The 27,816-nt window shown below is 38.8% G+C and overlaps 1 protein-coding gene across 2 annotated transcripts in view; it reads left to right on the forward strand.

Annotated features, from left to right (window-relative positions):
• Positions 1-27,816, forward strand: part of SMIM14 (small integral membrane protein 14) — an 83,413-nt gene that overhangs the window by 39,488 nt on the left and 16,109 nt on the right. For both annotated transcript variants that reach the window (XM_035005111.1, XM_035005110.1), the window contains one exon: positions 18,890-18,938. In XM_035005111.1, coding sequence (XP_034861002.1) covers positions 18,890-18,938 — 49 coding nt within the window. The remainder of the gene's footprint in view (positions 1-18,889; positions 18,939-27,816) is intronic.

Genomic DNA, 27,816 nt, shown 5'->3' on the forward strand with positions numbered 1-27,816 from the left:
AACTCATAGGAAACCAAGTAAGTGGGGAAAAAAAAGAATAAGGAAGTACAGAAAATAGTACAGAAAAGAAAAATAAGAGTTCACTACATGATTCAACTGTGAAGATCATTTGCATAGTCATAATGTTAAAACTGACTATTGAGCTAAACAAATTTATGATATAACTATTAGGAGATGGCAAGAGTGCACATGTGTGGTTTGTGCAGAAAAGAGAGAACTAGGTCTTCATATTTTATACTGGTGAATCAGTGGATATTGCTTAAAACTGAAAAATCAAGAAGTAGCAATGATGCATATTTATATATAAAGACATGGAGGTAAATACTAAAATACTCATCTAAAATTTAAAAATGGTTGCTTCTGTGGGAGGGGAAATGGGTAGGAAGGGATAGGAACTGCTTTTTTTGGGAGAGAGCACACAAACTATTAGAAGAAGAAACATATTTTAGAAGTATCTGAGAAATGATAGTGAAAGCCATAGAAATGCCTTTGCAGGTTGGAGTATGAGAGTGTGTGTGGGAGGTATGTGTGTAGGTCAGTATAATATGTTTGTAAATACATAGAAATGGTTTCCAAGGGATCTACCTCAGGCTCATAATAATGGTTACATTGAGGAGAATTTGAAGCTCGTCTAGATACTAGTTTAAGCCCATAGAAAGTCTCTGATGTAAATTTTCCTTTTACAAATGAGGAAACTGAGGCACAGAGAGGTTAAGTCACTTTTCCCAGGTGTCAGAGCTGACCAGAGAGTGGCAGAGGCATATTCAACCCTGGCAGCTTAGCTCTAGGTACTGGGTTGTTTCTTAAGTGCCGTGCTCAGTTCTACTGCCTGTTGGTCTCCTTCAAGCACCTTTAAATATATTTGTGATCAAGGGGACCTTAGGGGGGTAGGAGAAAGCAGTAAGGGAGATTCTTCATTGTATTTTCACATTTTAAAACTATGTGAATGCATTACCTACTCAAATAATTAACCTTAAAAATAAATTTTTTTTTTTAAAGATTTATTTATTTGAGAGAGAGAGCTGCCGCTGTGGGAGGGGCAGAGGGTGAGGGAGAGAGAGTCTTTAGCAGACTCCCTGCTGAACTAGGAGCCTGATGTGGGGCTTGAGCCCATGACACTGAGATCATGACTTGAGCCAGAATCAAGAGTCAGTGTGGCTTAACTGACTGAGCCACCCGGGCGCCCCTAAAAACAAAACTTTGTAAGCTACTTCAAAGACATTATAAGCAGTAAAAAAATACACAATAATTAGGACAGACTTTTTTTCACTGAGGAATAAAACTTTTGAATGCGCTGTTGTTACATGATCTGAAAAGAAAATATATTCTATGATGTTTAGCTTTCCAATAATTCTAACAAGACTTTTTTTCTGTTCTTACATTCCTTGATTTCTAAATTGGTAGAATTTTTTCTCATGAGCTTTAAAAAATATATATTAAAATAGAAAAAGCTAGCAGCGACCAGGTGGCTCAGTCAGTTAAACATCTGATTTCCACTCAGGTCATGATCTCCAGGTTCTGGGATTGAGCCCTGCACTGGGCTCCCTGCTCAGCCGGGAGTCTGCTTGTCCCTCTTCCTCTGCCCCCCCCAACTGCTCTCTTTCTCTCTCAAATAAATAAACAAAACCTTTTAAAAAAATAGAAAAAACTTGTATGTCTCTTAAGGCAAAATGGACACAAGCAGCAATTCAAATTCTTTACTATTGCCTCATCAGTGCTTATGTCAGTTTTGATTCTTTAACTGCTAAGCTCTACAAGTACAAGGAATATAAATCTGATTTTCATTCATTTTATTATCTGTCTACACTATTGACTTTAAAGCAAATGACTGTATTTCTGATTGCATTATAGGAGTGTTTTAGATGATACATTATAAACAGAATTTAAGTGTAAGGTTGATAAGACTGCAGTACAAAGAATGCCCATTTTGGGGTGCTCATGACAAGCTTTGCTTACTCATTTGGCATGTCTCCTTCCAATGATTTAATTACATCATTGAGTTACACACATGTTCATAACACAGTTGTATTTTGCTGGGTGCGTAGATGTTTCTATTTGTCTCAGGAATGTTCAGAAAAACATTAATAAATAGAGGCATTATCTGACACTATAGTCTATTTCTATCCTATTCTAATTAGTGCTTTACTCATTAAATACTGGCTGATAAGACCCAAAGAAGTGGATAAGAATATACAGTGAGTTCCTTTCAATTAAAATCAGATACCTTTATCAAGTTATTCTATGTTTCATTACTTGATTTAATACGGGAATATGCCTGGGGATAAATACGGATTTTTTTTGACATAGTAGTAGAATACTACTACATGTGTAGAAAGATGGCAACACAAAATTGTAATCTAATTATAAATCATTTTTTAAAAAGATTCTATTGATTGATTGATTTGAGAGAGACAGAAAATGCAGGAGTAGGAGGAGGACCAGAGGGAGAGGGACAAGCATACTCTGTGCTGAGCACAGAGCCCAGTGCGGGGCTCGATCTTATGATTCTGAGATAATGATCTGAGCCAAAATCAAGAGTTGGATGCTTAACCAGCTCAGCCACTCAGGTATCCTATAAATCATTTTTTTAAGTTGTTTGGTATTTTGTGTGTGTGTCCCTTGTGAGGTTAGTATTTAAAAAAAAAAAAAAAAACACTTCCTTATAACTACTGTATTTAGTTGTTTTTGGGTTTAGTTTTTTGTTTTTTTTTTTTAGTGACTAATATTTCTTTTAAACAATAAAAATGGCCTGCAGAGGGACTTTTTCCATTCCCATTGAAGCCATTTGCAGAATTATTCTGGCTTCACTCTCTTTTGCTCTCTTGCCACCTCCTTCTTCTGTTCTCCTTGACTGGCTGTCTCTTGGCATAAAGTTTCTTTTATTAATGATAGGAGTTCCAGAAAGAACGAACAGATAGATTTAGTAATGTGAACTTGGATTATGTTCTGTGTTTTTCCTGTTCTCTGTTGTAACCTAAGATTTGGAATGCAGATAATCCCCCCCCCCTTTTTTTTTTGGTTTGTTGAGCTCTGTATTTCAGCTCTAAACAGTGAACTGAAACTTCTACATTTTTAATTTACTTAAATTATTTTCATATTAAAGTACTATAAGCATGTGATCTGGGAGATCCTTGGTCAGATTCCTCTTTATAGGCCCAAAGGCCCTATAAATTGTGGCTAATGTTCACTGTACTTAAATAAGTCACATTAAGATTGGCCTTTTTCCCGGAAGAAAAATGTGTGTGCCTGAAAAATTTCTTGAGAAACCTCTCCACCTAGCAAATATAGCTACTGCTATTATCTTTTCTTATTTAATTGTAAAATTAAATTGTAAAATATTTAGTTATTGAAATACATGAATATGTTCTTTCAAAAAAAAAAATCAGTACATTAAAAGTAAGACTAAACTCTCGTCACTCACTTCCCTGTATCTGGCTTATTCTGTACTTCCCTAAATGAATTTGGTATGCATCTTCCCAGATCTTTCTAACAAATACGTATTTAGATACTGTGGTGTGTGTGTGTTTTTATATATATATTTCCCCAATTTAAAAGATTTTATTTATTTATTTGACAGAGAGAGACACAGAGAGAGAGGGAACACAAGCAGGGGGAGTGGGAGAGGGAGAAGCAGGCTCCCCATGGAGCAGGGAGCCTGACGTGGGGCTCGATCCCAGGACCCCGGGATCATGACCTGAGCCGAAGGCAGACGCTCAACGACTGAGCCACCCAGGCGCCCCTATTTCCCCAATTTAATAATAATATTTAGCATTTTACATGTGGGTACAAAGCCTTTTTAATCATCTGATTAACTTTTGGGTTTTATTTTAGTCAGTAAAGGACATTTTTGTCAACTTTTTTTCTTTCAAATCTTAATACTTTTTATCAGTATCATCCAGGCACTGGAAGACTAGTTAGTCCTTCTGTGATTAGAGGTATAATTCACTTTACCAATTAGGAAGTGAGGTTATGCTTTATTTAAAAGATAAAATGGTAATTGCATGTCAGTATATTTAATTCAATAACTCAAGCAGTATACTAAGTGTCAAAAGAGAAAGTAAAAATCTCCCTATATTCTCCAACCCCTCATTGCTTCTTTTTTTTTTTTTTAAGATTTTTTTTTTTTTTTATTCATTTGAGACACAGAGATACAGAGAGAGAGAGAGAGAGAAAGCATGAGCAGGGAGAGAGGCAGAGGGAGAGGGAGAAGCAGGCTCCTTGCTGAGCCAGGAGCCCGATGTGGGGCTCGATCCCAGGACCCTGGGATCGTGACCTGAGCTGAAGGCAGACGCTTAACAGTCTGAGCCACCCAGGCGCCCCCCCTCATTGCTTCTTTACTGAATATGAACTATTAACTGTCTCTTTTATATTATTCCAGCTGTATATCAGCATAGCAAATTAGTCCAGAACTTGGTGGCATAAAACAACCTTTTATTAAGCTGACAAACTGTGTGTCTGAAGTTTATACAGGGCATCGTGGAGATGACTTGCGTGCTGCTTCATGTCTGGGTTCTTAGCTGTAAGACTCAGAGGCTGGGAGCAGGAAGCATCTGGAGGCTCACTTCCTCACTGTCTGGCAGCTGATACTGGTAGATGACTGAAACCCTACCTAGTGCTGTCAGTCAGAACACCTACATATGGCTTTTTCATGTGGCTGCTTGGCTTCCTCACAGCATGGTGGCTGGGTTCCAAGGTTGAGTATCCATCGCAAGGGAGGAGGATGGGGGAGGGAGAGAACCAGGCAACAGGTGGATACTTTTTTTTTTTTTTAATTTCCTTAAGTAATCCCTACACCCAACATGGGGCTTGAATTCACAACCCTAGGATCAAGAGTTGCACGCTCTACTGCCTGAGCCAGCCAGGCGCCCCAGCTGGATGCTTCTTAAGACCTGGCCTAAAAAGTTGCATACAGCACTTCTGTTATACTTTTTGGTTTTTAATTTTTTTTTAAAGATTTTGTTTATTTATTTGACAGAGAGCACAAGCAGGTGCAGCAACAGGCAGAGGGAGAGGGAGAAGACACCTAACCAACTGAGCCACCCAGGCGCCCCTTTTTAAAATTTTTATTTTAAGTAGGCTCCATGCCCAGTGTGGGGCTCGAATTCACCACCCTGAGATTAAGAGTCACATGCTCTACCGACTGAGCCAGGCAGATGCCCTCTTTATTAAATTTTTTTGTTGATATCCTTTTTTTTTTAAGAACTTATTTATTTGAGAGAGAGCATGAGTGGGGGGAGGGGCAGAGGGAGAGGGACAAGAAGACTCCCTGCTGAGTAGTGGGCCCTTAGTAGGGCTCAATCCCAGGACCCTGAGATCATGACCTGAGTGGAAGTCAGATGCTTAACCGACTGAGCCACCAGGTGCCCCTATCTTTTTTTTAAGATTTATTTATTTATTTGAGAGAGAGAGCGCATGCACGTGTGAGCGCAGCCGGGAAGGGCAGAGAGAGAGAGAGAGAGAGAGAATCTCAAGCAGACTCCCAAATTAAAAAAAATAAAAAAATAAAAAAAAAAACGGGCATCTGTCCTATTCATAAGGACTCTATCCTTATGACCTAATCACCTCTGAAAGTCCCCACCTCCGAATACTAGCACATTAGGGATTAAGATTTCAGCATTTTTAACAGTGTAATGGTATTGGAATTTTCTCTTTTAGAAGCACGAGTAAGATGTAAATATTTAAATTGTGAACACTTGAAATAATGTAGAAAAATAGAGCAAAAAGTCAAAGTCTTTTGACTTTGGCAACTTCCTGTGGCCTACCCCTCACCTCTCTGACCCCATGATCACTATTGCTTGCTTGGCTAGAGGTTGCGTTTAGCTTGTGGACTTCCCAGTCACATCTATGCATTTATATATCTTTACAGATAAATATACATATATATATATATGTATATATATGTATATATCCTTGTATATGTATAAAATCAAAATCGCTTGTACCATAAGGGTGTAGCATATGAATTATACTGTTCTCTTATCAGGGGCCTTAAATTGTGTGTTGAGTTTGGGTTCAATAAATTAATTAAACTCAAAATCAGAAGATATTTTGTAGGATTGGAGAAAGTATATCATTTGGGCAAAGTAACCCAACCTGTTAGTGTTAGATGTTTAAAAAATATTTTCAAAATATTCAGACTTGCCTTTAACCCAGTTATTTGAAGTCTTGGAGATTAAAAGGTGCATGGATTATTGTGGTTGCTGCAAGTTATTTTTGGTAATGTTATAGGAAAATATGTAGAGATGCTACTTAGTCATTAAGAACTAATTGTGATCAGGAGCGCTTGGGTGGCTCAGTTGGTTAAGCGTCTGCCTTTGGCTCAGGTCATGGTACCAGGGTCCTGGGATCGAGCCCTGCATCGTGCTACCTGCTCAGTGGGGAGTCTGCTGCTCCCTCTGACCCTTCCCCTTCCTCTTCTTGCGCTCTCTCAAATAAATAAAATCTTAAAAAAAAAAAAAAAAAAGAACTAAGTGTGATCAAATACTAGGTTCTAGCTGATCTCCAGTTGGAACATTGGACTTCTGCAGTGGTGTGATTATGTAGGAATATTTGAATTAAATGTTCTTTGTATTTTGTCATTTCTTTAAAATATCCCTCCTGTAATTTGGCAATGTGTATGAAAACTTAAAATGCGTATACCTTTATTTTAACAATTCCTCTCCTTATCCTAAAGAGATTAATTAAATGGGTAAGAATGTATTTATAGGAATGTTCACTGCAGCATTGTTTTTCATGTACAAATTTGGAAATGATGTAATTAAATGGACTGCTATGCAACATTTGAAGTTATGTAGAGCTGGTTTTGGGCATTAAAAGATTGTGACTAGGGGCGCCTTGGTGGCTCAGTTGGTTAAGTATCTAACTCTTGGTTTCAGCTTAGGTCATGATCTCAGGATCCTGGGATGGATCCCCACACTCAGCAGGGAGTCTGCTTCTCTCTCTCTTACTCTCATTCTCTCTCTCTCGCCCTCTCTCCCATGCGTGTGCTCTCTCTCTCTCAAATAAATAAATAAATAAATCTTTAAAAAAAAAAAGGTTTGTGGGGTGCCTGGGTGGCTCAGTCATTAAGCGTCTGCCTTCGGCTCAGGTCATGATCCCAGGGTTCTGGGATTAAGCCCTGCATTGGGCTCCCTGCTCGGCGGGAAGCCTGCTTCTCCCTCTCCCACTCCCCCTGCTGTGTTCCCTCTCTTGCTGTGTCTCCCTGTGTCAAATAAATAAATAAAATCTTTAAAAAAAATTTTTTGTGACTAGTTGAGTATGGCAAAAAGATAGCAAAATAAGATGGAGAGGGTTCTGTTTCGTAAAATTATATATATATGTATGTATATACACACACACACATATTCATACATATATGTAGTTGACCCTTGAACAACACGGGTTTGTACTGTGTGGGTCCACATATACACAGGGTTTTTTTGGATAGATACAGTACGGTACTGTATTTTCTCTTATGATTATCTTAATAACGTTTTCTTTTCTCTGGCTTGCTTTATTATAATACAGTATATGATACATATAGCATACAAAATACGTGTTAATCAACTGTTATCAGTAAGGCTTTCAGTCAACAGTCGTCTATTAGAAGTTAAGTTTTGGGGGAGTCAAAACTTATACACGAATTTTTGACAGGGGGTCAACATCCCTAACCACTGTGTTGTTCAAAGATCAACTATATTACAAATATGTATGTCTGGAATATATTAACCAGAATGTTAACAAAGAGTTATTGTGTGGTGGGATTTTGTCCATTTTGGTCACTACTCTATCCCTAAGAACTACTAGAACATTACTGAATCACATTAGAATATAAGAAATGTTCTGTATTTATGTTTTGAGGAAAGCCACAGGAATCTCACTGCTCAGAGATTTTCAAGCCAGCCTTACAACTGTGAGCTGTGTGAGGTCTGGCTAGAGAAGACATTGACCCAACTGTTTAGTCATTGCTTTGAAAGTACTTTTTTGTTGTTGGTTTTAGAATTTCATTTTTAAAAAAAAAGTACTGATAAATTTGATCGTGCTTATTTCACAGGCAGCCCTGTTTAATATTAAAAGGACTTTTTCTCTCTTGTCTGTATATTATTGCTATGATGCTATGATCTAAAAACATCCTGGGGCGCCTGGTTGGCTCAGTTGGTTAAGCGACTGCCTTCGGCTCAGGTCATGATCCTGGAGTCCTGGGATTGAGTCCCACATCGGGCTCCCTGCTTAGCAGGGAGTCTGCTTCTCCCTCTGACCCTCCCCCCTCTTGTGCTCTCTCTCTCTCTCTCATTCTCTCTCTCAAATAAATAAAATCTTAAAAAAAAAAAAATCCTGTGGGCCATGAACTGGGTTTTTAATATACATATTTAATTTTATATATGTTTAATTATATCATTTAATCCTCACAATGCCTTAAGGTTCATGATGTGAGGTAGGTAGTTAGGCATGAACAAGGAGGGATAAAGCAGATGCTGGCTACATCCTCACAGCCATCCCTGAGGGTTAACAGCCACATCTTCAAAGCCACCTCCAAGGGCTAACAGAACAGGAAAGGCCTAGCCACAGAGCTGGCTCAGAAGCCACAAGGGGACTTCCAAGAGCTGAGCAGGCATACAAAAGGTGCAGCTTGTCCTAAGGTCCAGGCAAAAACTCATTAGAAACTCATAAATATACAGTACATAAGTAAATACAGTTATAACAGAATGCATCATGGATATGCAGATGCGCAGAAGCCAAAATGTTATAACCACTAGCTGTCAATCAAAAATGTCAATCAAAGCCAAATTTACATATACAAAAAGCAGGCTTAGAAGGATGCAGGTAGAGCTTCTTGGGGCCATTGCCACTCTTCCTCCAGCAGTGACCTGCTTTCTCTCTTGAAAATGTATTATATATACTTGGTATCTACTCAGTAAACTTTATCTCCCCATTCTGGTCTGGGGTCTCTAATTCTTTGGTGTATCTGGGACAGGAACCAAGCAGCCCAGTGACATCCATAGGTTATATTTATGTCTTTTATAGTTTGAAACTTTATAGAAAGTAATTAACAGACACAGAATTTGAACCCAGATACCTTTGACTTTAAAGCTTCACTTTTAACCACTGTTCTATTTACCAGTGCATAGGCAGCTCCTGTCCATGGAAAAGGAGGGTACTTCCAATATATGTGAGGTTCTTGAGCAGACATAGAAAAATAGCAAATAAGTTCTTGTTTACGTACTGTCTTAGGTCGGGCCACTATAGCAAAATACCACAAACAGGGGACTTAAACAGCAAACATTTATTTCTCACAATTTGGGAGTCTTGAAAGTCCAAGATCAAGTGCAGGCAGATTTGGTGTCTGGTGATAACTCTCTACTTGGTTGGTAGACAGTTGCCTTCTTGCTGTATCCTCACAAGGCACGGAGAGAATGAGGGCTCTGGTCTCTTCTTCTAGGGCACAAGTACCATCATGGGGGCTTCACCCTTATGACCTCCTTTAAACCTAATTACTTCCCAAAGGCCCTGTTTTGAAATACCATCACACTGGGGATTTAGGGCTTCAGCATATGAAGTTTGGGCACAAACATTCAGTCTCCATAACAGGTACATTTGTAATTCTTTTCAATAATTTTTTCCAAAGTAAGATTCCTCATTGAAGATCCATTTATCTTCTTTTTGTCGTTGGAGTCTTCTCTTTGTTGTACATTTTTCCCATAGGCCTCTGACAGCCAAGGTTTTCTCTTAGGCTTCTGGGATATCCTAACAAACTATTTTAGATTCTTCAATGTTCCCTAACACGAAATCTCTGTGCCAGGTGATCTCTTTTATTCTTTCAGTCTCTTTTAATCTCTGTTTTCTGCCTTTTTCCCCAATGAAGAAATTATTCTACTCATACTGTGCTGTCTCTGTGATTTTGAAGCTAACTCACTTCAAGAACTTTCCATGACCGGGGCATCAGGGTGGCTCAGTCGTTAAGCGTCTGCCTTCGGCCCAGGTCATGAGCCCAGGGTCCTGGGATCGAGCCCCGTATCGGGCTCTCTGCTTGGCGGGAGGCCTGCTTCTCCCTCTCCCACTCCACCTGCTTGTGTTCCCTCTTTTGCTGTCTCTCTCTCTGTCAAATAAATAAATAAAATCTTTAAAAAAAAAAAAAAAAGAACTTCCCATGACCATCCTAGTTAGGTGGAGAGATCTAAATCTACTTTTATTTCTTTTCTGGGATCCTGGTATCAGTGTTAACATAAAAGTTTACCTGGACAGCAACTATTCGCCATAGATAGTCCCCTCATCGTAATGCAGAAAATATTTGAAGTCTATGACCATTGTATAGATACTGACATTTCTATTTCCTTCACATATTATCCTTGGTTTTCTTCTGTTTTCACAAATAGTTTCCTGTTGGAGTAGCCAAAATTAGCATCAATAGTACCAGTGTATTCTCCAAATAAGTCAAGAGAAAACTGAGATGTATTGTAAATTGGGCCTTTGTTTAAAGAGTTCCATCAAAACAGTGGAATTCTCTTGTAATATGTGGTTTTTGAATTTTTTAAAGATTTTTTATTTGACAGAGAGAGAGAACATGAGTAGGGGGGAGTGGCAGGCAGAGGGAAAGGGAGAAGCAGGCTCCCCGCTGAGCAAGGACCCCGACGCAGGGCTCGATCTCAGAACCCTGGTATCATGACCTGAGCTGAAGGCAGACGCTTAATGACCGAGCCACCCAGGAGCCCCTGGTTTTTTAATTTTTTAAAGACTGTAATTTATTCATCATAGTTGTTTGAATCTGAACACTGAATTCCAAAACACTGGTTTGGAAAAACACTAAGTGTTGAACTAGGAACGTGGTCATGATACTTTGGCACCTCATCATTGTTCAGAGCCTGCAGCATTGCCTGCTTAGGAACATGAAGAGTGTCACCAGGAACTCAAAGAAGACCAGCCAGAAGAGCAGGATCCAGCCACAACTCTTGGTGGAATGTCCCAAAGATGCTCTGCAGCTTGAACTAGGGATGAAGTGCTGCACTCAGCCAGGCTCCCGATGAATAAATTCTTCTCATTCCTGGTTGTGTGTGTGTGTGTGTGTGCGCGCGCTTGTGCACATGGATATGCCCGCAGGCACTCATTTTTAATTTTCCTAAAGCTGAAGGAACTTCTGCCTGCACAGCATGAGCCAAAGGGTTTATCCTTTCCTGCTGAAAATCACTTCCTCCCATTCTTCTGGCTGCCTTTACCTAGGAAAAATCACTTATTATGAACTGACACAGCTTCCACATTAAACTGACATAATTTCTCTTTTTAACAATTATATGTGAATTAATTTTCTAAAAACTTATATAGCAGGACAAATAGTACATTACCATTTTTAATCATAGTCCTAAAGGGAAGCCTACTCTTTCTTCCCATGGCACTTTTTTCTTTCTATTTTTTTTTTTGAGTAATTTCTATACCCAATGTGGGACTCGAACTCATGATCCCATGATCAAGAGTCACTTGCTGTATGGACTGAGCCAGCCAGGCGCCTCAAGAGACCTCTCTTTTATTTATTTTTTATTTATTATTATTATTTTTTAAGATTTTATTTATTTATTTGAGAGAGAGAATGAGAGACAGAGAACATGAGAGGGGGGAGGGTCAGAGGGAGAAGCAGGCTCCCTGCTGAGCAGGGAACCGGATGCGGGACTCAATCCAGGGACTCCAGGATCATGACCTGAGCCAAAGGCAGTCGCTTAACCGAGCCACCCAGGTGCCCAAGAGACCTCTCTTTTAGTACAGAAGGAAAACATTGGCTATGTTGGTCTTAGAGGCTATTTAATAACTATACCTAGGGTTATTTTCACTTTAGTCTGAATTTGCTTCAGTTCAATCATACAGTACATCAATTAACCATTCAGTATTATGCTTGAGAGAATGTAATGATATGTTAACTAAAGTTATGATAATAGAATTTTGTACATTGAAGTAGAATGAAATTGCGTTAAGAATTTAGACTTGGGGCTCCTGGGTGGCTCAGTCGTTAAGCGTCTGCCTTCAGCTCAGGTCAAGGTCCCAGAGTCCTGGGATCGAGCCCCGCATCAGGCTCCCTGCTCAGCGGGGAGCCTGATTCTCCCTCTCCTACTCTCCCTGCTTGTGTTCCCTTTCTCGCTGTGTCTCTCTCTGTCAAATAAATAAAATCTTAAAAAAAAATTCAGACTTTAGGTGGCATCACATTCTGGGACTTCAAGCTCTATTACAAAGCTGTGATCATCAAGACAGTATGGTACTGGCACAAAAACAGACACATAGATCAATGGAACAGAATAGAGAGCCCAGAAATGGACCCTCAACTCTATGGTCAACTAATCTTTGACAAAGCAGGAAAGAATGTCCAATGGAAAAAAGACAGTCTCTTCAACAAATGGTGTTGGGAAAACTGGACAGCCACATGCAGAAGAATGAAACTGGACCATTTCCTTATACCACACACAAAAATAGACTCAAAATGGATGAAAGACCTAAATTGTGACAGGAGTCCATCAAAATCCTAGAGGAGAACACAGGCAGCAACCTACTTGACCTCAGCCGCAGCAGCTTCTTCCTAGAAACATAAAGGCAAGGGAAGCAAGGGCAAAAATGAACTGTTGGGACTTTATCGAGATAAAAAGCTTTTGCACAGCAAAGGAAACAGTCAACAAAACCAAAAGAACTGACAGAATGGGAGAAGATATTTGCAAATGACATATCAGATAAAGGGCTAGTATCCAAAATCTATAAAGAACTTATCAAACTTAACACCCAAAGAAAACTAATCCAATCAAGAAATGGGCAGAAGACATGAACAGACATTTTTCCGAAGAAGACATCCAAACAGCCAACAGACACATGAAAAAGTGCTCAACATCACTCGGCATCAGGGAAATACAAATCAAAACCTCAGTGAGATACCACCTCACACCAGTCAGAAGGGCTAAAATTAACAGGTCAGGAAATGACAGATGTTGGCGAGGTTGCGGAGAAAGGGGAACCCTCCTAAAGTGGTGGGAATGCAAGCTGTTGCAGCCACTCTGGAAAACGGTCTGGAGGTTCCTTAAAAAGTTGAAAATAGAGGTACCCTACGACCCAGCAATTGCACTACTGGGAATTTACCCCAAAGATACAAATGTAGTGATCCTAAGGGGCAGCTGCACCCCAATGTTTATAGCAGCAATGTCCACAATAGCCAAATATGGAAAGAGCCAAGATGTCCATCAACAGATGAATGGATAAAGAAGACGTGGTGTATATATACAATGGAATATTATGTAGCCATCAAAAAAAAAATGAAATCTTGCCATTTGCAATAACGTGGATGGAACTAGAGGGTATTATGCTAAGCAAAATAAGTCAATCAGAGGAAGATAAGTATCATATGATCTCACTGATATGAGGATTTTGAGAAACAAGACAGAGGATCATAGGGGAAGGGAGGGAAAAATGAAACAAGACGAAACCAGAGAGGGAGACAAACCATAAGAGACTCTTAATCTCAGGAAATAAACTGAGGGTTGCTGGAGTGGAGGGGTGTGGGAGGTTGCGGTGGCTGGGTGATGGACATTGGGGAGAGTATGTACTATGGTGAGCACTGTGAATTGTGTAAGACTGATGAATCACAGACCTGTACCCCTGAAACAATACATTATATGTTAATAATAAAAAAGAATTTAGACTTTAGGGTGTCTCGGTGGCTCATTCATTTAAGCGTCTGCCTTCAGCTCAGGTCATAATCCCAGGGTCCTGGAATTGAGCCCCACATCAGGCTCCTTGCTGAGCGGGGAGCCTGCTTCTCCCTCTGCCACCCACTTGTGCTTGCTCTCTCTCTCCAGTGCTCACTCGCTCTCTCAAATAGGTAGATAAAATCTTAAAAAAGAATTTAGCCTTCAGAAAAAAAATGTATAATTTGGAGTTTGTACTGGGTAGCTAGCTGACCCTCCCCAGACTCCGGTTTCATCCACTGGTAAAATAGCAGTAATAAAACCTGCCCCCGTGGGGCACCTGGGTGCCTCAGTCAGTTAAGCATCTGCCTTTGGCTCAGGTCATGATTCCAGGGTCCTGGGATCAAGCCCCACATGGGGCTCCCAGTAGGGAGCCTGCTTCTCCCCCTGCCTCTGTCCCTTCCTCCCCCCACTTATTCTCTCTCTCTCTTTCTGTCTCCCTTCCCCCTGTGCACGCACGCTCTCAAATAAATAAATACATAAATAAATAAAAAGAAACTGCCTCCAGCCCTTGGTTGAGGATTAAAGAACACAACAAGTTAAAGTTCTTAGTATAGTACCTACCACATACGAGTTTTCAATATTTGTTATTATCATAAGTGTAATTATGTGAAAGTGTGCATATTTTAAGACTAGAAAAGAATACTCAGGGCAATGAGTTAATCCACATTAATTTCTAAGTATTCATAATGTTTTTATTGTAATATATATAATGTTATTTAAATTATAAATCACTTTAAAAGTAATTTGTAAATTTTAACATATTAAAAATATTTTTATTTAAATATATCTTAAATATTATATAATGAGAAAGTACTCCAGTTCCACATTGATGAACCATATAGGTATCTGTTGCATATTGGTATGTCTAAGAGTTGGAGGCAGTCAGATAAATGACATCAGTAGCATACTGTGATGATTTGAGCATATAGAGAGAGCGTTTGGTTCTGGGGTTCAATACAACAGCTAAGTAATGTGGCTCTTCTGCTCGAGCCGCAGTAGCGTTGTGGTTCCTCATCGCCTTTCCTAGTTGTTTACTCTGCCTGGAATGCCCGGAATGCTCATCGCCTTGAGCTGCACTATCCTGTAGATAGCCCCTTAAGTGTTACTGCCTCTGTCTGCTGCCTGATTTAGATATAATGCTATCCTGTTTTTGTTCTCTACAAGGCTCTCTGACATTTTTGTGATATATTTATTTGTTAATTGTCTGACTTCCCCATAAGACTGTATGATCCGCAACAATAGAAACTTTGTCTTTTTCATACCATATCCTCAGTACCTAGAACTATACCTGGCATAGAGTAGGCATTCGATAAATATTTTGAATGAGTAAGTGAACAAATGATTGTTGTGGTATTATTAGTATGTAGATGTAATTCAGGAGCATCTCACATTTCTAAATGAACATTTTTATATAGCTACACAGAAATATTTGTTTTTTTCTCTTATCCCATGTGTTATTTTCTAGGTTCAGTGATTTAAGGGCAAGGTAGTAAATACTTTAGGCTTGATGTCTCTATACTCACCTCAGCTGTTGTAGTGAAAGCAGCCATAGACAATATGTAAATGAGTGAGTGTGGCTACGTTTTAGTTAAACTACAGGCATACCTCATTTTATTGCACTTTATTGCACTTTGCACAAACTGCATTTTTATAAATTGAAGGTTTGTAGCAACCCTGCATTGAGTCAGGTCTTACCAGTACCATTTTTCTATCTGCATTTGCTCACTTCGTGTCTCTATGTCACATTTGGGTAATTCTTGTAATATTTCAAGCTTTATCATTATTGTTATGTTTATTATGATCTGTGATCAGTAGTCTTTGGTGTTACTATTATAATTGATTTGGGGGCACCATGAATTGCACCCATATAAGATGGCAAACTTAATACATAAATGTTGTGTGTTCTGACGGCTACATCAACTAGCTATCCGCCACCCAACCCCCCCATCTCTCTCCCTCTCCTCAGTCCTCATTATTCCCTGAGACACAGCTGTATTGACATTGGGTCAGTGAATAACCCTGTGATGACCTCTAAGTGTTCAAGTGAAAGGAAGAGTCCCACATCTCACACTTTAAAAACCAAAAATGATTAAGCTTAGTGAGAAAGGCATGTCAAAAACCAAGATAGACTGAAGGCTAGGCCTCTTGTGCTGGTTAGCCAAGCTGTGAATGCAAAAGAAAAGTTCTTGAAAGAAAATTAAAAAGTTCTATTCCAGTGACCACATGAATGATAAAAAAGCAAAACAGCCTTATTGCCGATAATGGGGAAAGTTTTGAGTGGTCTGGATAGAAGACCGACCAGCCACGATCTTCCCTTAAGCAAAAGCCTAATCCAGAGCAAGATCCTAACTCTATTCAATTCCACAAAGCCTGAAAGAGGTGGAGAAGCTACAGAAGAAACGTTTGAAGCTAAGAGAGGTTGATTCATGAGTTTTAAGGAAAGAAGTCATCTCTATAACAAAAAGTGCAAGGGAAAGTAAAGCCCCTAGTGTTGACCTGGAAGCTGCAGCAAGTTACCCAGGAGATCTAGCTAAGATAGTCAGTGAAGGTAACTACACTGAACAGTAGATTGTCAATGTAGATGAAACAGCTTCTATTGGAAGAAGACACCAATTAGGGCTTTTCTTAGCCAGAGAGGAGAAGTCAGTGCCTGGCTTCAAAGGACAAGCTGACTGTCTTATTAGAGGCTAATGTAGGTGGTGACTTCAAGTTGAAGCTAGTGGTCATTTACTGTTCCCCAAATTCTAGGGTTCTTAAGAATTACTCTATTCTGCTGGTGCTCTATAAATGGAACAAGAAAGCCTGCATGACAGCACATCTGTTCACAACACGGTTTACTGAATATTTTAAACCCACCGCTGAGACTTATTGCTCAGAAAAAAGAGATTCCTTTCAAAACATTACTGCTCATGGACTGTGCACCTGGTTACTCAAGAGCTGTGATGGTGATCTACAACAAGATGAATGTTGTTTTCATGCCTGCTAACACAGCATCCAATCTGCAGCCCATGGATCAAGGAATCATTTTAACATTCAAGGCTTATTACTCAAGAAATACATTTCATCAGGCTAGAGCTGTCACACATAGTGATTCCTCTGATGGATCTGGGCAAAGTAAATTGAATCTGGTCTCTTTATCCATAAGCTCTGTTTGCTTTTTGTTTTTAGATTCTACACATAAGTGAGATCATACAGTATTTATCTTTTTGTTTGTGACTTCCTTCACTTAGCCTAATGTCTTCAAGGTCCATCCATGTTGTTGCAAATGGCAAGATTTCATTTTTTTTTAAATGGCTGAATAATACTCCATTGTATATATATTTGCCACATTTTCCTTATCCATTTGTACATTGATGGACATTTAGATTGCTTCCATGTCTTGGCTCTGATAAATAATGCTGCAGTGAAGTGGGGGGGGGTGCATATATTTTCAAATTGGTATCCTTTTCTTCAGATAAATACCCAGAAGTGGAATTGCTGAATCATATGGTGATTCTATTTTTAATTTTTTTTTTTTAAAGATTTTATTTATTTATTTGAGAAAGAGAGAATGAGAGACAGAGAGCACGAGAGGGAAGAGGGTCAGAGGGAGAAGCAGACTCCCCGCCGAGCAGGGAGCCCGATGTGGGACTCGATCCCGGGACTCCAGGATCATGACCCGAGCCGAAGGCAGTCACTTAACCAACTGAGCCACCCAGGCGCCCCTCTATTTTTAATTTTTTGAGGAACTTCCATACTGTTTTCCATAGTGGCTGCACCAATTTACACTCCCACCAGCAGTGCACAAGGGCTCCCTTTTCTCCATATCCTCGCCAACACTTGTTGTTTTTTGTCTTTTTGATAATGGCCACAGAACATATAATTTTTAAAGAGATTTTTGATTAATTCCTTTCATATTTAGGGTTAGGATATTCAGCATATTTTTACATAAGATCTGTTTTCCCATTTTAATTCAAGTAGGATGACTTTTAGAGGTATACACCAAAGCAAGTTCAGTTATCTTAGAGAACAATTTACAAAATGATTTGTGTAGTTGTTAATTGCAGTAATTGTTTAGATAAGGTTGTAATTGGTGTGGCACGGTCGTAATAATAGCTAACATTCCTTGGGTTGTTACTACATTTCACATGGATTATCTATTTTAATCCTCCCTAATACTCAAATATAGGTAACATTATCCCCGTTTACCAGGTGAGGAAACTAAAGCTTAGAAGTGTTAAAGACCTTGCCCAAGGCCTTGAAACTCTAGAAAGTTGCAGATTTAGACTTGAAGTGGAGGTCTTTCTGCAGAGCTCATACTTAACCAGCTAGGCACAACGGCTCTGTTGTTGCTTTCCCAAGCAATTGCAAGTCATGAGTTATTGCTGTAATGGAGGGAGGGTGTTATTATATAGTAACAAGGCTGATTTGAAAGTTGCATGCTCCTCATTCTCTTTACTGTATAGTCATCTGTATTTTAAGATTTATCATATTATCATTTCTAAACATCCTAAAATACCTCAGCATAGGGTGAATATAAAAGGATGATGTATGTTTACGGATTGGTTTTTTCTTTTTAAATTTTCTTTTTAAAATTGATAATCACATTCCAAAATTAAATTTTGTGAAAAGATAGACATTGAAAACTTAAGCTTTCATCTCTGTCAGAGTCTACTCCTCCATTCTCTCTCAACCCCTGTGGTATACATTTTTATTAGTTTCTTATTTATCCAGCCACTGTTTATGCAGATATAAGCAAAAAGGGGAAACAATATGTTGCTCCCTTTCAAAGATGAACTTTCTACAAATAGAATCTGTTTTTTCTCTATCTGCTTCTAATTGTCAATGAGAAGAAAAAATCTCATTAACAAAGTTTACTCTCTATCTAGTAGTCTTTCTCTACAGTTTAGTGCTTTTCCTTCGAGAAGTCTAAAACATGCAGCAGGACTTTCTGTCACAGGTGATTTTTTTTTTTAATTCCTTAATTTAGATGAGTGAATTATACTAGATCACAGTATATTTGAAAATTATTTTGAGTAGAAAAAAGTCCCCCAAAGCTGGACTGCTCTTCAATGTAGTCTGTGTTTGTATTTGATTCTGAAGGTACAGTATATCTACTATGGTAGCATTCATTAAAAAATAAAACATGATTTTTCTAATAAAGATTATCCATTTTTGGTTAAGTCCAATGGCTAACTTTCCTTTCTTCTTATTCATTGTAGTTGAGGCAGTCCCAGTCCTACTGCACAGACACAGAATGTCTTCAGGAATGTAAGTAATGGTGAGACAGGAGGAACCTTGGCATTGGGGGCAGAATTAGAGGACTGATGACTGTGAATATTTGTTGGAAATTTTTCTTACAGTTTGCTGTTTAAGGAAATGGTTCTCAATAATGTATTTCCTACTTAAATATTTCATTTTTTAACTTAAAAAATTTTTTTTTGCCTCACAAACAAACTCTGGTCATTGAAGAAAATTTTAAAATCATAGATAAGAAAAAACTTTGAGAATACTAAAAGATAACCATTACTGACAACTTGGTGCAAAACCTTTCAGACCTTTTTCTTGGCAAACATATGTGTAACAGTGCACTTTTGGCTGGTCGAACCGGACCATCAAGGCTGCTAGCACAAACCCCTCACCCTTTCTCTAGCATCTCTTTGCATCTGTTGGCAGCTTTGGGAACTTCTGAATGAAGGAAGGAAGCCATTCTTTCCTATGGTTTGGAAGCTTTGGGCCTTTTGGCTTTGACATTGGCATTCTCTAGAGAGCATAGGCAGTTGGGAGGTTTCTTAATGTGGCTTTTTGGGCAGTGTTGATGGTAAAGTGAGAATGAGAGCAGGAAGATGGATCCTGCATTTTGAATATAGCTGAGAGACTTGGTGGCTATTTTTTTTTTTTAAAGATTTATTTTAGGGAGCGAGTGAGCATGTGTGTCTATGAGTAGGGGGAGGGGCAGGGGGAGAGGGAAAGGGGAGAGAATCTCAAGCAGACTCCCCACTGTGCATGGAGCCGATTTGGGGCTCGATCTCACAACCCATAGGATCATGACCTGAGCCAAAATCCAGAGTTGAAGCCTCAACCAAATGAGCCACCCAGGTGCCCCTAGATTTGGTGGCTGTTAGGTGAGGCATCTTTTTTTTAGGATACAAATGACTTGGGGGGAATTAATAACTAACATTTAAGCCAGTTCTGTCTTAGGCCATAATTTAACTAAGAATAGAAGTATGACATTAATAGGAGGGTGAAACCTGGCACAATTAATTTCAAATACACTTACGAAAATGGGATCACTTTGGGGTGCCTGGGTGGCTCAGTTGGTTAAGTGACTGCCTTCGGCTCAGGTCATGATCCTGGAGTCCCTGGATCGAGTCCCGCATCGGGCTCCCTGCTCGGCAGGGAGTCTGCTTCTCCCTCTGACCCTCCCCCCTCTCATGTGTTCTCTCTCAAATAAATAAATAAAATCTTTAAAAAAAAAAAAAAGAAAATGGGATCACTTTGTATGTGTTGTTTTTCACTACTGTATTATAAACATATCAGTATATATTTATCTTAAAAAATAGTAAATGACTAAATAATAATACTTTATGGGGCTATACCAGTGTTTGTTTATTTTTTTTAAAGAAGATTGATTTTATTTATTTTAGAGCGCAAGCTCCTGTGAGCAAGCAGGGGGTGGGGCATAGGGAGCCGGATAGAGAATCTCAAGCAGACTCCCCGCTGAGTGTGGAGCCCGGCTTGGGGCTTGATCTCATGACCGTGACATCATGACCTGCACTGAACTCAAGAGTTGGACGCTTAGCCGACTGAGCTACCCAGGCGCCCCAGGATATACCAGTGTTTAAATTATTTCCTTTTATTGGAATCTTAGGCTGCTGATATATCTTTTGCTATTACAAATAATAGTTGAAACATCCTTTGTATGTACATTTTTGAATTAATTAAATTGTTTTTTACTTTTTCCTTCCACTTCACCTTCTCCTATCCTTCACCTCCCTCTGGCAACCACCAGTAGTTTCTTTTTGTCTATGAGCTTGTTTTGTTTTGTTAGATTCCACATATAAGTGAGATAATGTGGTATTTGTCTTTCTCTGTCTTGCTTATTTCACATCCATCCAAGTTGTCACAAATGGCAAAATTTCATTGTTTTTTATGGCTGAATAATATTCTATTGTGTGTATATATATACCGCAAGTTCTTTTTCCATTCATTCATTGATGGACACTTAGATTGTTTCCATTTCTTAGCTATTGTAAATAGTGCTGCAATGAACATGGGCGTGCATATATCTTTTTGAATTAATGTTTTAATTTTCTTTGGAAAAAACCAAGAAGTGGAATTGCTGGATCATATAATGGTAGTTCTTGTTTAAATTTTTTGAGGAACCTACATACTGTCTTTCATAGTGGCTGCACCAATTTACATTCCTACCAACAGTGCACAAGGGTTCTTTTTCTCTGTATCCTCACCAACACTTATTTCTTGTCTTTTGGGTAATAGACTTTCTAACAGGTATGAGATGATATCTCATTATGGTTTTGTTTGCATTTCCTGATGATTAGTGATTTTGACTTGTTGGCCATCTGTGTCTTCTTTGGGAAAATGCCTATTCAAGTCTCCTGATGATTTTTAAATCAGATGGTTGGTTTTTGCTATTGAGTTGTATGGGTTCTTTATATATTTTGGATATTAACACCTTATATATGATTTGCAAATATTTTCTTTTTTTTTTAAAGATTTATTTTAGAGAGAAAGAGCACGTGCTCAGTGGAAAGGGGCAGAGAGAAAGGGAGAGAGTCTTAAGCAGACTCTGTGCTGAGCATGGAACCTGACACAGGGCTCGATCTCATGACCCTGAGATCAGCCTGAGCTGAAACCAAGAATTGCATGCTTAACTGACTCTACCACCCAAGCGCACCCCCCCCCTTTTTTTAAAGAGCAATATTTTCTTGTATTCAGTAGGTTACCTTTTTATTTTGTTGATTGTTTTCTTTGCTGTGCAGAAGTCTTTTAGTTTGGGGCACCTGGGTGGCTCAGTCAGTGAAGCATCTGCCTTCGGCTCAGGTCATAACCTCAGGGTCCTGGGATCGAGCCCTACATGGGGCTCCCTGCTCTCCCTCTCTCTCTGCCTGCCACTCCCCCTGCTTGTGCTGTCTCTCTCTCTGTCAAATAAATAAATAAAATCTTAAAAAAAAAAAAAAGTCTTTTCATTTTTATTAGTCCCACTTGTTTATTTTTGCTTTTGTTGGTTTCACTTTTGGTGTCAGATTCGTAAGGTCATTGACAGGACCTTTGTCAAGGAGATAACTTGACTGTATTTTCTTCTAGGAGCTTTGTGGTTTCAGGTCTTACTTTCAAATCTTTGACCATTCTGAGATAATTTTTGTGTAGGGTATAAGATAGTGGTCCAGTTTCATTCTTTTGCATTCAAACAGCCAGGGGCTGTCCAGTTTTCTAATACCATTTACTGAAGAGATTGTCCTTTCCCCATTGTATGTTTTTGACTCCTTTGTTGTAAATTAATTGATCATATATGCATGTTCATTTCTGGGCTCTGTTCTATTCCACTGAGATATGTGTGTGTGTGTGTGTGTGTGTGTGGAGAGAGAGCGAGAGAGAGCAAGAGTCGGGGGTAGAGGGAGAAAAAGGCTCCCTACTGAGCAGGGAGCCAGAAGCGGGCTCAATCCCAGAACCTGAGCCGAAGGCAGACACTTAACTACTGAGCCACCCAGGCAACCCTGGGTGTCTTACAGTTTCAACATACAGGTCTTTCACTTCCTTGATTAAATATATTCCTAGGTATTTTATTCTTTTTGATGCAATTATAAATGATATTACTATTTTTTTAAAGATTTTATTTATTTTTTGACAGAGAGAGACACAGCAAGAGAGGGAACACAAGCAGGGGAGTGGGAGAGGGAGAAGCAGGCTTCCTGCGGAGCAGGGAGCCTGATGCGGCGCTTGATCCCAGGACCCTGGGATCATGACCTGAGCCGAAGGCAGATGCTTAATGCCTGAGCCACCCAGGCGACCAAATAATATTATTTTTTTAATTTCTCCTTTTGCTAGTTTGTTATTAGCATATAGAAACACAACAGATTTGTGTATTGATTTTGTATCTTACAATATTACTGACTTTGTTTTTTCTAACATCTTTTTTGGTGGCATCTTTAGTGTCTTCTATATATAATGTCATCTGCTAATAGTGACACTTACTTCTTTCTTTTAAATTTGGTTGCCTTTTATTTCTTTTTCTTACCTAATTGCTCTGGCTAGGATTTCCAATGCCATGTTGAATAAAAGTGGCCAGAGTGAACATCTTTTTTTTTTAAAGATTTTATTTATTTATTCATGAGAGACAGAGAGAGAGAGAGGCAGAGGGAGAAGCAGGCTCCCAAGGAGCAGGGAACCCAATGTGGGACTCGATCCCAGTACCCTGGGATCATGACCTGAGCCGAAGGCAGATGCTTAACCATCTGAGCCACCCAGGCGCCCGAGAGTGAACATCTTTGTCATGTTCCTGATTTTAGAGGAAAAGCTTTCAGGTTTCACAGTTAAGTATGGTGTTAGTTGTAGGCTTTATTATGTTGAGGGACATTTCCACTTTGTTCAGGGTTTTTGTCATAAATGAATGTTTAGTTTTGTCAAATGCTTTTCCTGCATCTATCAAGATGATCATATGATTTTTATCCTTAATTTCGTTAATGTAGTATATCACATTGACTGAATTGTGGGTGTTGAGCCAACCTTACATCCCTGGAGTAAATCCCACTTGATCATGATGTATGATCTTTTTAATGAATTGTTGAATTCCATTTGCTAATATTTTGTTGAGGATTTTTGCATCTGTGTTCATAAGGGACATTAGCCTGTAACTTTTTTTTCTTGTGCATCCTTGTTGGTTTTCATATCAGGGTAATGTTTGCTTCATAAAATGAGTTTAGTAGTGCTAATCCTTTTCTATTTTTGGATGAGTTTAAAAAGTATTGTATTAATTCTTCTTTAAATGTTTGGTAGAACTCACCAGTGAAGCCATCTGGTCCTGGACTTTTGCTTGTTGGGCGGTTTTTGATTACTGATTCAGTCTCCTTATTAGTTATCAGTCTGTTCAGATTTTCTGTTTTATGATACAGTCTTGTTTTATCATGGAGGCTCTATGTATCTAGGAATTTATTCATTTCTTCTAGGTTGTCCAGTTTGTTGGTGTATGATTATTCACAGTAGTCTGTTATGATCCTTTATACTTCTTTAGTATCAGTTGTAACATCTCCTCTTTCATTTCTGATTTTATTTGTCCTGTCCCTCTTTTTTTTGTTAGTCTGACTAAATGTTTGCAGTTTTGTTTATCTTTTCAGAGAATCAGCTCTAAGTTGTATTGATCTTTTCTGTTAACTTTTTCATTTCTTTCTTTTTTTTTTTTTTAAGATTTTATTTATTTATTTGACAGAAAGAGACACAGAGAGAGAGGGAACACAAGCAGAGGGAGTGGGAGAGGGAGAAGCAGGCTTCCTGCCAAGCAGGGAGCCTGATGCAGGGCTCCATCCCAGGACCAGGGATCATGACCTGAGCTGAAGTCAGATGCTTAACGACTGAGCCACCCAGGTGCCCCTGTATCATTTATTTCTATTCTAGCCTTTGTTATTTCCTTACATCTACTGACTCTTCATTTGTTCTTTTTTTTCCTAGCTTTTGAGGTGTAAAATTAGATTGAGACTTTTCTTATTTTTTGAGGTAGGCATTTATTACTGTGAACTTCCCTCTTAGAACTGCTTTTGCTGCATCCCATAAAATGTTATATTTCCATTTTTGTTTGTTTTGGGATATTTTTTGATTTTATAAAAATTTTTTCTGGGGTGCCTAGCTGGCTCAGTTGGTAGAGCATATAATTTTTGATCTTAGTGTCCTGAGTTCAAGCCCCATGTTGGGTATGCAGCCTATTTTCAAAAATAAAAATAAATAGAGAGGATGAGCAAGATGGCAGAGGAGTAGGAGTCCTAAATTTCGTCTGGTCCCAGGAATTCAGCTAGATAGCTATCAAACCATTCTGAACACCTACGAACTCCCAACAGGAGATCGAAGAAGAGCAGCAACTCTCTGAACAGAAAAGTGACCACTTCCTGGAAGAGTCATATTCTATGCCTACAATGAAGGCATAGAATGAAGGCATCTATGCCTAAATGAACCTTATTTTTGGTATATATATAAGTTGTTATCTCTTTAAAATTTTGGGATACAGTTTCTTCTGACAGACCAAAATATACCCTAAATCTCTAGTGTATGGCTATGTTCTAGTCTCCTGCCTGATCACATTCTCCCTTTTTTTTTTAAATTTCTTTCTTTTTTCAACCAACTTCTTATCAATTCCTTTTATAAAATCTTTTATAACTTTCATCTTTACAGTCATATTTCATCCCTTCATCATATTTACCCTTATTTTTGTACATATGTAAGTTTTTCTTTCTTTAAAATTTTGGGAGGCAGTTTCTTCTAACAGACCAAAATACGCCCCAAATCTAGTGTGTGGCACTGATCTATTCACCAGCCTGATCATATTTGATCATATCCTTTTTTTCTTTTTCTTTTCCTTTCTTTTTTCTTTCTTTCCCTTTCTTTTCCCCCGGTTTTGGGTCTCTTCTGATTTGTTTAGTGTATATTTTTCTGGGGTCGTTATCCTGTTAGCATTTTGTTCTCTCATTCAGCTGTTCTCCTCTGAACAAAATGACAGGACGGAAACACTCACTTAAAAGAACAGCACCGACTGCCAGGGACCTAATCAATACAGACATTAGTAAGATGTTGGAACTAGAGTTCAGAATGACAGTTATAAAGATACTAGCTGGCTTGAAAAAAGCATGGAAGATACTAGAGAAACCCTTTCTGGAGAAATAAAAGAACTAAAATCTAACCAAGTCGAAATCAAAAAGTCTATTAATGAGGTGCAATAAAAAAATGGAGGCTCTAACTGCTAGGATAAATGAGGCAGAAGAGAGAATTAGTGATATAAAAGACGATGGAGAATAAAGAAGCTGAGAAAGAGATAAACAACTACTGGATCACGAGGGCAGAATTTGAGAGATAAGTGATACTATAAGATGAAACAGTATTAGAATAATTGGGATCCCAGAAGAAGAAGAAAGAGAGAGGGGCAGAAGATATATTGGAGCAAATTATAGCAGAGAACTTCCCTAATTTGGGGAAGGAAACAGGCATCAAAATCCAGGAGGCACAGAGAACCCCCCTCAAAATCAATAAAAATAGGTCAACACCCCAACATCAATAGTAAAACTCACAAGTCTCAGAGACAAAGAGAAAATCCTGAAAGCAGCTCGGGACAAGACGTCTGTAACCTACAATGGTAGAAACATTAGATTGGCAACAGACCTATCCACAGAGACCTGGCAGGCCAGAAACGATTGGCATGATATATTTAGAGCACTAAACAAGAAAAATATGCAGCCAAAAATACTATATCCAGCTAGGCTGTCATTGAAAATAAAGGAGAGATAAAAAGCTTCGAGGACAAACATAAACTAAAAGAATTTGCAAACACGAAACCAGCCCTACAAGAAATATTGAAAGGGGTCCTCTAAGCAAAGAGAGAGCCTAAAAGTAATATAGACCAGAAAGGAACACAGACAATATACAGTAACAGTCACCTTATAGGCAATACAATGGCACTAAATTCCTATCTTTCAATAGTTACCCTGAATGTAAATGGGCTAAATGCCCCAATCAAAAGACAGAGGGTATCAGATTGGATAAAAAAAATAAGACCCATCGATATGCTGTCTGCAAGAGACTCATTTTAGACGCAAAGACCCCTCCAGATTGAAAGTGAGGGGGTGGAAAACCATTTACCATGCTAATGGACATCAAAAGAAAGCTGGGGTGGCAATCCTTATACCAGACAAATTGGATTTTAAACCAAAGACTATAATAAGAGATGAGGAAGGACACTATATCCTACTTAAAGGGTTAGATCTAACAAGAAGATCTAACAATTGTAAGTATCTATGCCCCTAACATGGGAGCAGCCAATTATAGAAGCCAGTTACTAACAAAATCAAAGAAACACATCGACAACAATACAATAATAGTAGGGGACTTTAACACCTCCTTCACTGAAATGGACAAATCATCTAAGCAAAAGATCAACAAGGAAATAGACTTTAAATGACACACTGGACCAAATGGACTTCACAGGTATATTCAGAACATTCCATCCCAAAGCAGCAGAATACACATTATTCTCAAGTGCCCATGGAACATTCTCCAGAATAGATCACATACTGGGTCACAAATCAGGTCTCAACCAGTACCAAAAGATTGGGATCATTCCCTGCATATTTTCGGACCACAGTGCTTTGAAACTAGAACTCAATCACAAGAGGAAAGTCGGAAAGAACTCAAATACATGGAGGCTAAAGAGCATCCTACTAAAGAATGAATGGGTCAACCAGGAAATTAAAGAAGAATTTAAAAAATTCATGGAAACCAATGAAAATGAAAACACAACTGTTCAAAATCTTTGGGATGCAGCAAAGGCGGTCCTAAGAGGAAAGTATATAGCAATACAAGCCTTTCTCAAGAAAGAAGAAAGGTCTCAAATACACAAGCTAACCCTAGTCCTAAAGGAGCTGGAGAAAGAACAGTAAATAAAGCCTAAACCCAGCAGAGGAAGAGAAATAAAAAAGATCAGAGCAGAAATCAATGAAACAGAAACCAAAAGAACAGTAGAACAGATCAACGAAACTAGGAGCTGATTCTTTGAAAGAATTAATAAGATTGATAAACCCCTGGCCAGACTTATCAAAAAGAAAAGAGAAATGACCCAAATAAATAAAATCATGAATGAAAGAGGAGAGATCACAACCAACACCAAAGAAATACAATTATAAGAGCATATTGTGAGCAACTATATGCCAGCAAATTAGATAATCTGGAAGAAGTGGATGCATTCCTAGAGATGTATAAACTACCAAAACTGAACCAGGAAGAAATAGAAAACCTCAACAGACCCATAACCACTAAGGAAATTGAAGCAGTAATAAAAAATCTCCCAACAAACAAGAGCCCAGGGCCAGATGGCTTCCCAGGAGAATTCTACCAGACATTTAAAGAATAATTAATACCTGTTCTTCTGAAACTG

This window comes from Mirounga leonina, unplaced genomic scaffold (assembly GCF_011800145.1).
Source record: "Mirounga leonina isolate KUSES-001 unplaced genomic scaffold, KU_Mleo_1.0 Mir_129, whole genome shotgun sequence".
NCBI classification, from domain to species: domain Eukaryota; kingdom Metazoa; phylum Chordata; class Mammalia; order Carnivora; family Phocidae; genus Mirounga; species Mirounga leonina.